The 12,769-nt window shown below is 38.9% G+C and overlaps 1 protein-coding gene across 1 annotated transcript in view; it reads left to right on the top strand.

Annotated features, from left to right (window-relative positions):
• The window catches only part of HTT (huntingtin), a 268,580-nt gene that overhangs the window by 219,016 nt on the left and 36,795 nt on the right, over positions 1 to 12,769 (top strand). Inside the window, exons 59-60 of the mRNA XM_089691557.1 lie at positions 4,777 to 4,932; positions 6,802 to 6,992. Of these exons, the coding sequence (XP_089547683.1) occupies positions 4,777 to 4,932; positions 6,802 to 6,992 (347 nt within the window). The remainder of the gene's footprint in view (positions 1 to 4,776; positions 4,933 to 6,801; positions 6,993 to 12,769) is intronic.

Below are 12,769 nucleotides of genomic sequence, written 5' to 3' on the forward strand. Positions count from 1 at the left end.
CGTGGCTGTCTCTAGTTTTAAGTCACAGATTTAATAAGCATGCAGTCAGTGAAGGCAGAGCACTTGATCTTCTTACGTGTTTTCGAGCAGAATGCAAACTATTGGATGACAGTCAGGAACCAGCATTTTCTTATGCAAGAGGTCAACAGTGGCAGGCTCCATATTTCATATAGTGCCTGTTTTCATTAACACCATATTCAGCAGATCATGAGAACAATTTAGATTGATAATATAGTGCTCTTCTGCATTTTATTAGCTCTTCTTGTGGTGCATAGTGACTCACCACTTGGCTCTTTTCTTTTTTTTTTTTTTTTTTTCTTTTCCAGTTATTGAGTCAATTGTTTTTTTATGACTCTTATTGAATTAAGTTCAAAATTATTAGTCCTTTTATCATGCTGATCTATAGATCTTAGCAACTGCCAGTATTTCTTCAGTTTTAAATTAGTCCTAAATCAAGCTGTGCTTTGCCAGTTTAGAGCAAAACATTTTAATTCTTCCACCCCCGGCAGTATACACTTACCTTTCCTTTGATCCCCCAGCAGTGTTATTCAGCACTGGGATCTGAAACATTAAACTATCAAATGCAGCACAGAACTTCACAATAGTTTTGCAGCGTTACTTACAGATGCACATTGACTGTTTTTAGGTAACATGTGGCCCTAAGCAATAATTAAATTAAACTGGGGTCCCCTCTGCTTAAGTACTGTATTATTTGGTGGGGACATAGGGAGTTTGGGCTATTTAGTCAGAATTGGTGTGTAAATTCCGTAATTTAAAAAACATTGAAGGTGTCTAACTTCTTTGGAATACACAAAATCATCCCAGAGATTATCTTCTATCTCTAAGAGGAACACCTCTAAATTCAGTATTTTTAATTTATTGTAGTGGGCATCATCCTATTTTTAAAAAAAATAGTGTCGCGCTAATAATACTCAAAAATAATACGTAAATAGGTGATTACAATACACAAACGAAATATATATAAAACCATCCCCTGAATGTAGACATCGGGGAAAATTTATACAAATGAATAAATTAAATAGTGTCATGCGTGAATTCCCTCATATAGGGAATATCCAGTGCACAGAGTGATAAATATAACCCTAATTCAATACTGTGAAAAACACACTAGTGCACATCAATAGTGAACAAATGATTAATTCCAAAGTCTGAAAAATAATGCGAAGCTTATAGTGGTCCTCCCACTTCACTCTTCATGCAAATATCGTGCAGTGTACGTGATTCACATGTGCCAATCCTTCAATGTCCAAAATGCCCCCTCACCTCCTTACTTAGACCCCACAGGGCCAGCTCGCTTTTAGGATCAACCGATCCTGTTAGAATAGATTCCTCTCAGGATTTCCCCTCACTGTTGGTAAACGTCTCCAGCCTTCACCAGACTTGCAGCTAGCTCCTCCCAGGGTCATAATGAAATACAAGCAGAGACCCTCCATAGTGTAACCAGTTTAATAGATAAGCATCCAAAATACAAAGTAATTCACTCACATTAAAAGACGTCTTGCCCTCCAGCTTTCTACCGCATGTTATGGGTGTACTGCATGGGTATCTAAACAGGGTGATCCAATATGGCCCCCACGCCGGAAGTGACGTCACCGCGTTATCAGAAGCTCCTCCCCACGTACCGACGCGTTGCGTCACGTTCAACATGTGACTTCCTCAGTCCTATTTTACTTTAAAAGTATACACAGTAGCAACCTGCGCTAGCAGCAATGCAGTTGATAAAAAAGCAGCTAACAAGAATGTTGTCAACAAACAATTAGTAATGTATAACAAGATGCAGCGCTAGTTACTAAATATTCAATTTGTTAAAAGATGATATATTCCCAAAGACAAAGCTAGAATGTCATAACAAAGTGCAAATGTTGAAATCACACAAAACTCGTGCCAGAAGAGGTAAAAGTGCTTGAAGAAGAGGAAATCCTCCATCAACCAACATACACAGCCTTTTACCAGAAACCATGACCACGAATCAAGCGATCAGAAAGTGCGTATGGTATATAGAGATGGCAGGGGATCCCAATGAATCTCCTCACTGATCTCTTTTTCCACTGCAGCTTACTCCAAGGTATAAGTATGATATTGAGCCAAGAAGGTGGTCTGATGCTCTCTCAGATGCATAAGAACAAAGAAAAGCAGAACCACTTTATAGTGTCGTAATTTTTAAAAGCCAGAATTTAATAAAAGTATTGCAGTTAGAAACCACAAAATATGTTCAGCATATAGACTATCATAAAATGTTTCCAACCAACAAGATGGCCGCGATCCGTGACGCGATGGCGTCATACGTTGTAGCTCCACCCAACGCATTTCTTCATAAAAAAGACGTCGACAAGGGCGTCTTTTGAGTAATTGAAAGAGAAAAGCTACTTGCACTTTCATTCTGGTCCTCATCATTCCATTTCATAAACTATTTTTAATGCATTTAGGGCACCTCTGGCATACCAGAATGTGTTTTGTTATACTTGTAGCATTGGGAAAGTAATATTTCTTCTCACAATATTTGCAAATTGCAGCTTTGCTCCCAGCAGAAATCACACTGTGGAAATGTTTCCAAACTCTAGATGTTGGTCTCACCATTTTACTGCGAGGAGGACAAGAAAAACCAATTTACTGAACAGACTATAGGGAAACATTATGCTATGATGGTGGAGAACATTAACCACTTGACCTCTGGAAGATTTTCCCTCCTTCATGACCAGGCCATTTTTTTCTATACAGTGCTGTGCTACTTTAACGGACAATTGTGCTGTCATACAACACTACACAAATTATATTTATATCATTTTTGTCAGACACAGAGCTTTTATTTGGTGGTATTTGATCATCACTGTGTTTTTATTTTTTGTGCTATAAATGAAAAAATACAGAAAATTAAAAAAAAAAAACTTGATTTTTCTACATTTTGCTATATAACATACCCCATAAAAAATAAAAAAATTTCATAAATTTAGGCAAAAATGTATTCTGCTACATGTATTTGGCAAAAAAAATCAGCATAAGTGTATATTAATTGGATTGCGTGAAAGTTATAGCGTCTACAAATGGCGGTGTATATTTACTGGAATTTTTATTTACTTTTTTTTTTATTCTAGGAATGGCAGCTATCAGCAACTTATAGTGGGACTGCGGCGGGCATTCTGACACTAACTGAACTGACTTACTGCCACTGACATTTCCAATGGCACTAATACAGTGATCAGTGCTAATAAAAAGCACTGATCACTGTACTACTGGGCAGGAAGGGGTTAACATTTGGGGTGGTCAAAGGGTGATCAGTGTACTGTTTTGTTGCAGAGAGATTTTAAAGCAGCATGTCCCGCTGGCAGGGGAGAGTTCTGTGTTGTTTACACTCAGATCTTTCCTCTGTCAGCTGCTCTGCCAATCACCAAGTCCCGACCATGAATCGCTGGTCAGGACTCGGTAATTGACATCTTCAGGAGCCCTACCCGGAAAAGCAAAATCATATATATTTATGTGATTTTGCATAGAGCGGCCGCACTGTATCCGTACATCTGCTATAGGGCGGTCTTAAAGTGATTAGTAGGAATCATTTGAAGGTTATAAAGATAAACTAATTTGTCAGACAAATCTACCCTCAATTAAGGCCTGAGAGGACAGAAACTATCGTCTACTGTATCCCAACAATCACCTAACTGTAGGGAGGTACAAGATGGAGTCCAGAAGCAAACGTAACTGGAGCGCTTTCCCTGCAGAACCTTCTAGTGGCAGATATGCATATTTTTCTTGTTTGAGAACTGCATTGAGAAGTACAGTGTTACTTGAATTGTATTCCAGGATTTGCTTAATTTAGGACCTTACATAAAGCCTCAAACCTGTCATTAAGGTCTTAATGTTCCATATTTTGAATACCATGTCAGATATATTATTTATCATTGTAAAAGAACACATTCTACACTTTTTCTTTTTATTCAATTTTCTTTGGAAAAAAATAACGGTTCTGAAAACAAAATTGTTTTTTTTGATTTTGGAACAGAGAAGGGGGAACAAAATATTATGTATCCTTTTTATACTGACATGTCAGCCCTCATATTTTCTCATCTCTCTAACCCCCCCTCACTTGCCTCTGGGCAGGCTCCAGGGAAATACACTTATATGGGCACTCCCTGTACATAAAACAGAGGCCAACTGTATCTGAGCATCACAAACCAAAATGTTGTTTAATTCATTTTTAATATTTACAGCACACTCACCCATCCATCCATTTCTCCATGCTTTATTTTGTTCCGAAATCACTTTGGGGAACCACCCCCCCCCCCCAGCATTTCTAGCTGTGGCCATCTTTAATAAGGGCAGATGATTCATGTAGCATTATTTCTTGGAATCCATCTACCTTTAGCTCAGGCATGCAGGCAGGGGATGTGCTTAGCTGAAAAAGCCCCCCCTCCTCCAGATGAAAGAAAAAAAAATGCCCCTGAAGACTCTTGTGATGTATGATATAATTTTGGCATATGTCAGAAACCGGGAAGGAACTGGTTATATATTTACTATTGCTAACGGCAGAAGTATTAAATAGTTATTGTTGGTTTGAGAGAGCTTAGTTCCACTTTAAGTAAGTTTTAACACAAGTTTTTAGTACTAGCGTTAAGTTTTGTTTCTCCCTCTGGTGCAGAATTGTGAATTTGTATGGAGACCTCCAAATGTTTGCATTCATGTATTCAATGCATGCGCTATTTTCTTGTTGGGGAAGCGGCAGTGTTGTAACCGTGCTGTTATTCTGTACTTGTCTCTCGGCAGCTGCTGGCGGTATCTGATTTATTCACGGAGAGGAACCAGTTTGAGATGATGTACACAGCTTTAACTGAGCTCCAGAAACAGCATCCATCCGAGGATGAAATTCTTATTCAGTATCTGGTGCCTGCAATCTGCAAGGCGGCTGCCGTGCTGGGAATGGTAAGCTCCCTCCTCCTTCAGCTCTCTTCAGTGATGTGCTACTGATTTACTCCTTTCATAGAGCTGTATATCTTTCTCGGGGACAGGATGGATTGGCTGGTCATTGGGCAGAACTGATTCTTCATCATTTTGTCTTCTTATGTTAACAGTTTCAACATTAATAGAAGGTAACCAACCCCCTATCAGCTATGCAGAGTAGAGCTATGTTTACAGTGACGGGGTGCACATGAAATCAAGCCCAACTCTATTTATGACAAAAATAGAAAAAGGTAGTTCTCTAAACAAATAATCACAAAAAAAACATCATCAAAACATAAAAAGAAAATATATATTCATTAAAAAAGAAGAAAAAAGTGTATCAAAATATAAAAATATGATTAAATGCAAATAAAATATCATAAACTTATTTTATTAAATAAATTAATTATCCAGTTTCATAATGAAAAAAAAAAATGTTCTAAATAATCAATATCAAACATCCAAAAATGTCCAATAATAGTGTCCTTAAGTATAAAAAAAATACGTGAAAAAACTTTTATACGTGAATAAATATATAAAAGCACAATTACACTTAAGGACACTATTATTGGACATTTTTTGATGTTTGATATTGATTTTTTTTAGAATATATATTTTTTTCATTATGAAACTGGATAATTCATTTGTTTGATAAAATTAGTTTATGATATTTTATTTGCATTTAAGATCATATTTTTGGGTTTTCATGCACTTTTTTCACTTTTTTCTTTTTTAATTAATATGTATTTTCTTTTTATGTTTTGCTGTTGTTTTTTTGTGATTATTGATTATTTGGTTAGAATGCTACCTTTTTTCTATTTTTGTCACTTTTTAACTTGTTTGAGGGTGTGGTTTTAGATGCTCTTTTATTTATAGATTTATTAAAATTTTTTTTTGGTTAATTAGGGGTTTTCTAGTGGCGCTATCCATACCCTAAACCAACTCTATAAAATAAAAATTGAACAACCTCTCCACCTCCCTGCACACCTCCACCACAGTAAATTAAAATGAAAGTATATTTCTGCGATTTTGAGTGTTTGGTTGCAGCTCTGCTTGTTGGCTTCAGCCGGTAGTCGGGAATCAACAGCACTCACATGTCAAACATTGTGATGAGTACCAATCTACAGTAAGCAGTAGGCTTTGAGTCCAGACAGAATGATGGCATGAAGGAGAACTAGTAGTTCCCGTGACGTGATGTGAAGTGTTGAACTAGGTAGGGAAGCAGTGACTAAGGAGGATACTAAGAACATCATGGAGAAGTTTAACAATGCATTTACACAACTGAAAATACAGGGGCGACAAAAAAAAAATATATAATGAAGTGTATCTTTAAAAAGGACCTCCTCCCCCCTCCTGCAATAATATATATTAAATTGTATATAAACAACTACACTTGTTTGTCCACACTGTTTTTCCTTTTTGTGGATCAGTTTTCAGGCTGCCGCTGCCCTGCACCCCCATTTGAAAATGTATAATGTCAGGGTGCTTCATCTCGTGCGTGCTCGGTATAAGAATATTGCAAGATCTTACAGCTTAGTTACAGGATCTCCCTGAAAGCACTAGTGAGGTTGCCTTCCCGTGGGGCATCTGTGCAGCCAGGGCTACATCACCAGTGCTTTTAGAGGAACCAGGAAGTGAATGCAAAAATGGTAAGTAAATCAAAAACTTTATTTTATTTTATTATTTAAACAGCATTAGGTGATTTCACATCAGCCACTGGTAGAATATTAATAATCACTGTCATTTAAAACACATGTGCCAGGAAGATTGACCTGAATTGAATGTTGATTGATTTCCTGCCCCTTTGTGTTACTGTAGTGACATATGCCTGTTTTTGTTTTTTTTTGTCAGGATAAAACTATAGCAGAGCCTGTCAGCCGACTACTGGAGAACACACTACGAAGTACCCACATGCCCAGCCGCATTGGAGCTCTACATGGCATTCTGTATGTGCTGGAGTGTGACCTCCTGGATGACACAGCCAAGCAACTCATACCCATCATCAGTGACTACCTGCTGTCCAATCTGAGGGGCATTGCACAGTAAGTGTCTCCTCCAGTGTACCTTTCATTCTGCATGATGTGATGTAGGGAAGATGAACAGTGACTTTTTGTCATTTAGAAGTTCTATGTGAATTTTGGTAGCTTTTGCTGTTGTGTAAAAAAACAAACTTGAATTTCCATATCCTAACCTTTTAGTGCTGCCACAGTAATAGTTTGTAGCTACACAGAACTAAGTTTAGAGCTAAAGCTAAACTCTAGACTAGGGGTCTCCAAACTTCTCAGTACAAGGGTCATATATATATAGTATATTGTCATGAACACATCATCTGAACACTAAAAGGTCACTCCTGTGCTCTCTTCACTCAACAAATTTATGCAAGCAGATTCCTGATTGGTTTAGGGCAATACTCTGATATTATTATTATTATACAGTATTTATAAAGCGCCAATAGTTCGCTCAGCGCTGTACATTACAAAGGGGGACAGAACATGTGACAGAACAATACCAATACAACGCAAAACATGAGGGGATCGAGGGCCCTGCTCTTTCAAGCTTACAATCTAGGAGGGAGGGGATGGTGGCACAGTAGGAGAAAGCTGTGGGGGATGGAGTGGTAGGAAGAGTGGAGGAGGTCGGCAAGTTAGTAGGGGGTGGGGTAGGCTTCCCTGAAAAGATGGGTTTTCAGGGTGCGCCTAAAGGAGAGGAGAGTAGGTGATAATCTGATGGGTTGGGGCAGGGAGTTCCAGAGGATGGGTGACACCCTGGAGAAGTGCTGGAGGCGGGCATGGGAGGAGGAGACCAGGGAACTAGAGAGAAGGAGGTCTTGTGAGGAGTGGAGTGTGCGTGCTGGGCGGTACTTGGATATTAGGTCAGTGATATAGTTCGGGGCAGTATGGTGACTACCTTCCCCACTCTTTTCCAGCATTGATTAAAGTTAAGCCTTGTACAGACGATGAGAATATCAGACCAGTGGTTGTCCGTTTTTTTTTACATGCTAGTCTCGTGTCAAAAACAAATAGGTTACTAAAGTTATGAAAATTCTCATATGACGGAAAACTTCTTCCTGCGATCATGTAATGTGTTCTTTCGTTTCTGAGCATGTGTGGTCTTGGTCACTCTTTATTTTTTTTTTTATGGAGGAAAACTGCTGATTAAACGAAAATCTTTTTTTTCTGTTGTGGTACGAGCACAAACTTTTGGTGCTCATCCCTTTGGATAATTTTGCATGAACTGTTATGATCTGCTCTCGAAAGCTGTGTACTAATGATCAGATTATCGAACGATTGCTCTGAAAGTGGTATTTTTCGTCAGTTTTTCTTATCATATATGAATTTAGACATGCTAAGCACTTTAGCTCTTCGTTTGCTTGCCTATGTTTTCTTGTGAAGTTACATTGCATATAGATTTACTGTTGACATGTTCCTATATAGAGTGCTGTGAAAAGTAATTGCCCCCTAAATTAAGTGGTTGTGCCACCCTTGGCGGGAACAACTGCAATCAAGCATTCGCGATAACTGCCAATGAGTCGCGTTGCTGTGGAGGGATTTTGGCCCACTCTTCTTTGCAGAATTGTTATAGTTCAGCCACATTGGAGGGTTTTCGAGCATGACTGGCCTATTTTAAGGTCATGGGCAGCACAGTGGCTAAATGGTGAGCACTTCCGCCTGGCAGTATTAGGGTCATCGGTTCGAATCCCAACCACGGCACTACCTGCCTGGAGTTTGCATGTTCTCCCTGTGCCTGTGTGGGCTTCCTCCGGGTACTCCGGTTTCCTCCCACACTCCAAAGACATGGCAGTAGGTGAATTGGCTTCTGTCTACATTGGCCCCAGATTGTACACCCCTTAGTATATTTACGTATGAATGTGAGTTAGGGACCTTAGATTGTACGCTCCTTGAGGGTTAGGGACTGATGTGAATGTACAATATATATGTAAAGCGCTGCGTAAATTGACGGCGCTACAGAAGTGCCTGAAATAAATAAATGCCACAGCATCTTAATGGGATTTAGGTCCAGACTTTGACTAGGTCTCTCCAAAACCTTAATTTTCATTTTTTTGAGTCATTTAGAGGTGGACTTGCTGGTGTGTTTTGGATCATTGTCCTACTGCATAACTCAAGTGCACTTGAGCTTGAGGTCATGAACTAATGACCGGACATTCTGCTTCAGGATTTTTTGGTAGAGCGCAGAATTCATGGTTCCATCAATTATGGCAAGTCATCCAGGTCCTGAAGCTGCAAAGCAGTCCCAGGCCATAACACCACCCGCATCATGTTTGATTGTTGATATGATGTTCTTTTTATGAAATGCTGTTATTTTTATGTCAGATGTAACGGGACGCACACCTTCCAAAAAGTGCAACTTTTATCTCATCAGTCCACAGAATATTTGCTCAAAAGTTTTGGTAATAATCAAGATGTCCTTTGGCATATGTGAGACGAGGCTTTGTGTTCGTTTGTGGCCAGCGGTGACTTCTCCCATGGATGCCATTTTTGCAAAGTCTTTCTTATTGTTGAATCATGAACACTGACCTTAACTGAGGCAAGTGAGGCCTGCAGTCCTTTAGATTTTGTTCTTTTATGACTTCCTGCATGAGTTGTTGTCATGCTCTTGGATTAATTTTGGTAGGTTGGCCATTCCTGGGAAGGTTCACCACTGTTCCACGTTTTCTCCAATTGTGGATAGTGGCTTTCACTGCAGTTCGCTGGAGTCCCAAAGCCTTAGAAATGGCTTTGTAACCCTTAGCAGACTGATACATGTCAGTAACTTTGTTTCTCATCTGTTCTTGAATTTCTTTATGTCGTGGCATGATGTGTTGCGTTTTGAGATCTTTTAGCGTGCTTCACTTTGTCAGACACCTTCTATTTAAGTAATTTCTTGATTCATCAGGTCTGGCAAGAATTAGGCCTGGGTGTGGTAAGTGAAATTTACCTCAGCTTTCCAAAAAATGTGGTTATTAACAGTTCATGGTTTAGCAAGGAGGCAATTACTTTTTCACATAGGGCCAGGCAGGTTTGGAAAATTATTTTTTTTTCTTTATTAAATGAAATAATTTTAAAACTGCATTTTGTATTTACTCGGGTTATCTTTGTGTAATAATAACATTTATTTGATGATCTGAATCATTGAAGTATGACAGATATGCAAAAAACAGGAAGGGGGCAAATACTTTTTCACAGCACTGTTTTTGTGTGCAGTCTTTTCAGTAAATTATTAGACAAGTAATGTATATCAATATGTGGTAATGTGGTTTTTGTTGTTTTTCTTTTTTTTTTTTAATTTTGTTTCTGTGTAGAGGTGTAATTATATGCCTTTACTTGATAGATACCCAGGCACTGCTAAGTGCTTTGCAGTGCTACACAGTGGCTAAATGTAATCAGAATACCACCCCACCTGCTCACCATTTTAGCTAGTTACGGAGGGCGCACTGTACATAAACATTGACAGTATGGGCCTGCTGTGCTCGATCATGTACCTCTACATGATCCAGCATTTCCAGGTAGGGTGCGCTCGCACGTCCACTGACCCAGCTGTGCTGTGATTCGCAAGCTGATGAGCGGGTCCTGGCCAATGATTTATGGCTGGGATCTGCTGATCGGCAGAGCAAATGACAGAAGAGAGCTTTGTGTTTGTAAACAACACAGAGCTGTCTACACACAGTGGCAATGTGCTAGTTTCTTCTCCCTGCAAAACAGAGAGTAAAAACCATGGCATTGCTTAGTAAAAGCATCACACAGTAAACATCATTAGGCACACAGTTAACACTTTGATTGCCCCTTGTTTACTCCTTCCCAACCAGTGGCATTAGTACAGGGACTGTGTATATTTTAAGCACTGATCGCTGAATTAGTATCACTGGAGATGTCAGGTAGTGTCAGACTGCCTGCTGCGCTATCACAATCCCAGCAGTCCACAGCTGATCAGCACCATCATTTGTAGACGCTATAACAAGACATGTAGAAGAATACATTTTGGCCCATATTTATGAAGTAGTTGATTTTTTTAATATTTTTTTTTTCAAAATTATTTTTTGTTTTTCGTTTATATAATAAACAAATCCAGAGGTGATCAAATACCACCAAAAGAAGGCTTGATTTGTGTGGAAAAAATGATATAAATTTCATTTGGGTACAGTGTTGCATGACCATGCAATTGGCAGTTAAAGTAACGCAGTGTTGATTGCAAAACAAATCTTCCAGAGCTTAAGTAGTTAAACCGTGACAGGGAGCTGTTGGGGGTAGTGCTAGTATTGTGGGGGATGGGCCAAATCGAATTATAGTTTTACTCAAGGTAGGTTGATTTTGAGTTTCCCAGCTGCACCATTTATGTCAATGCTACTAATGCAGATCTGTTGAGATGGAAATTTATATGGGCGGTAAAGGAAATAACACCTGTAAGGAGTTTACAGATTTAAATTTTGTATATAATACATGGAATAAATTACACAGAACTTCAAATCAAATGTCCTCTGATTATTTCAGTAAAAATCAATAAGTAGTGTTGTGGCATCTTGCAGAAGTGATTTTATTCTCTGAGGCATTGAATGGATATTTTTTTTCTAAAAGGTATTTATTTAGCAGATTTTTAAATTTTTTTTTTTCCAATGGCAACCCTCTGAATAAGGACGCAGCTTTAGAATAGAATTGCACAGTGAGTTCACAGGGCAAGGATACAGATTCACACACATTCATCTGGCAGATAAATAAAAATCAAGTGACCCTGAAATTAAACAATATTGCAGAAGGACATATAAAATCATTCACTGTAATGCCCTAGCTGCAGAATGTTCACTGCTGTTGGGTTTATGGCTCATAGCGTACCCCTTAATTAAACTGGAGAGAGTCGGATGCATTCTTGCATTCCAGTCATGGGCTCCAGTTCTTTTCAAAGTTCCCAGTTTGTACGACCTAAAAAAAACCATATATAATATATATATATATATATATATATATAAAACATTTTTTTTTCATATTATGGCAGCACTTCATTGATCAGCTTTGGGAATTGGTTGGATTGAGAGTCACCAGTGTAAAAGTATGGCTTAGTGAGCATTGAAAAATAATTTTAGTGCAGGTTTTAGGAATGTATTCATCTGTAATAATCAGAAGACGTGTGTATGGTGCTGGTAAGGCCCGTTGGGCATTAACCCCCCTGGAGGTATTCCCGAGTGTAGCTCGGGGTAAATTTCAGTACCAGAAGTGGTAACCCCGAGCTACACTCGGGAATACCCTGCAGCGTTGCTCCGGGAACTGTTCTTCTCTTACCTTGTCCTGCGCTCCCGCAATGTCCCTCCTGCAGTGTCCCCTGTAGTGTCCTCCGGCGGATGCCGGCATCTGTCTTCCGGGTTCCGTTCCCTGCGACGTCAGGACGTACGGGGGACGGAACAGTGGGAAATTTGAAAATGACAAAAAGTGACATTCACTAAATTCACTAAAATAACATAATAAAACATTACTGTATCAAACCATTTCACATACATTTTGTCCCGAGTGCTTTGTCCTGTGCCCTGCCTGCATTTTTACTGTTCTATCTGCCTGGAAACTGAGAAACGTCCATGGTGTCCAAAAAGCGTCTCTTTAGGTCAAAAGCGGTTTTAGATCAGCTAGAGAACAGCGATAGTAAATTAGAACCACTTGCAGAATTGAGTGATAATGATTCGTGGGGAAATTCATCATCAGACACTGAAAACGATTTTGCGACTTTGCTCAGCGATGTGCGAACTTGACGCTATATTTCAAATTTCAGTGTTTTTGGTTTGATTATATTATTGAATTAAATGTATTATTATATTATTATTTTTTATGATTATTTATTA

This window comes from Staurois parvus, unplaced genomic scaffold, assembly GCF_062004578.1.
Source record: "Staurois parvus isolate SC_StPar_1 unplaced genomic scaffold, SC_StPar_1.0 ptg000564l, whole genome shotgun sequence".
NCBI classification, from domain to species: Eukaryota; Metazoa; Chordata; class Amphibia; order Anura; family Ranidae; genus Staurois; species Staurois parvus.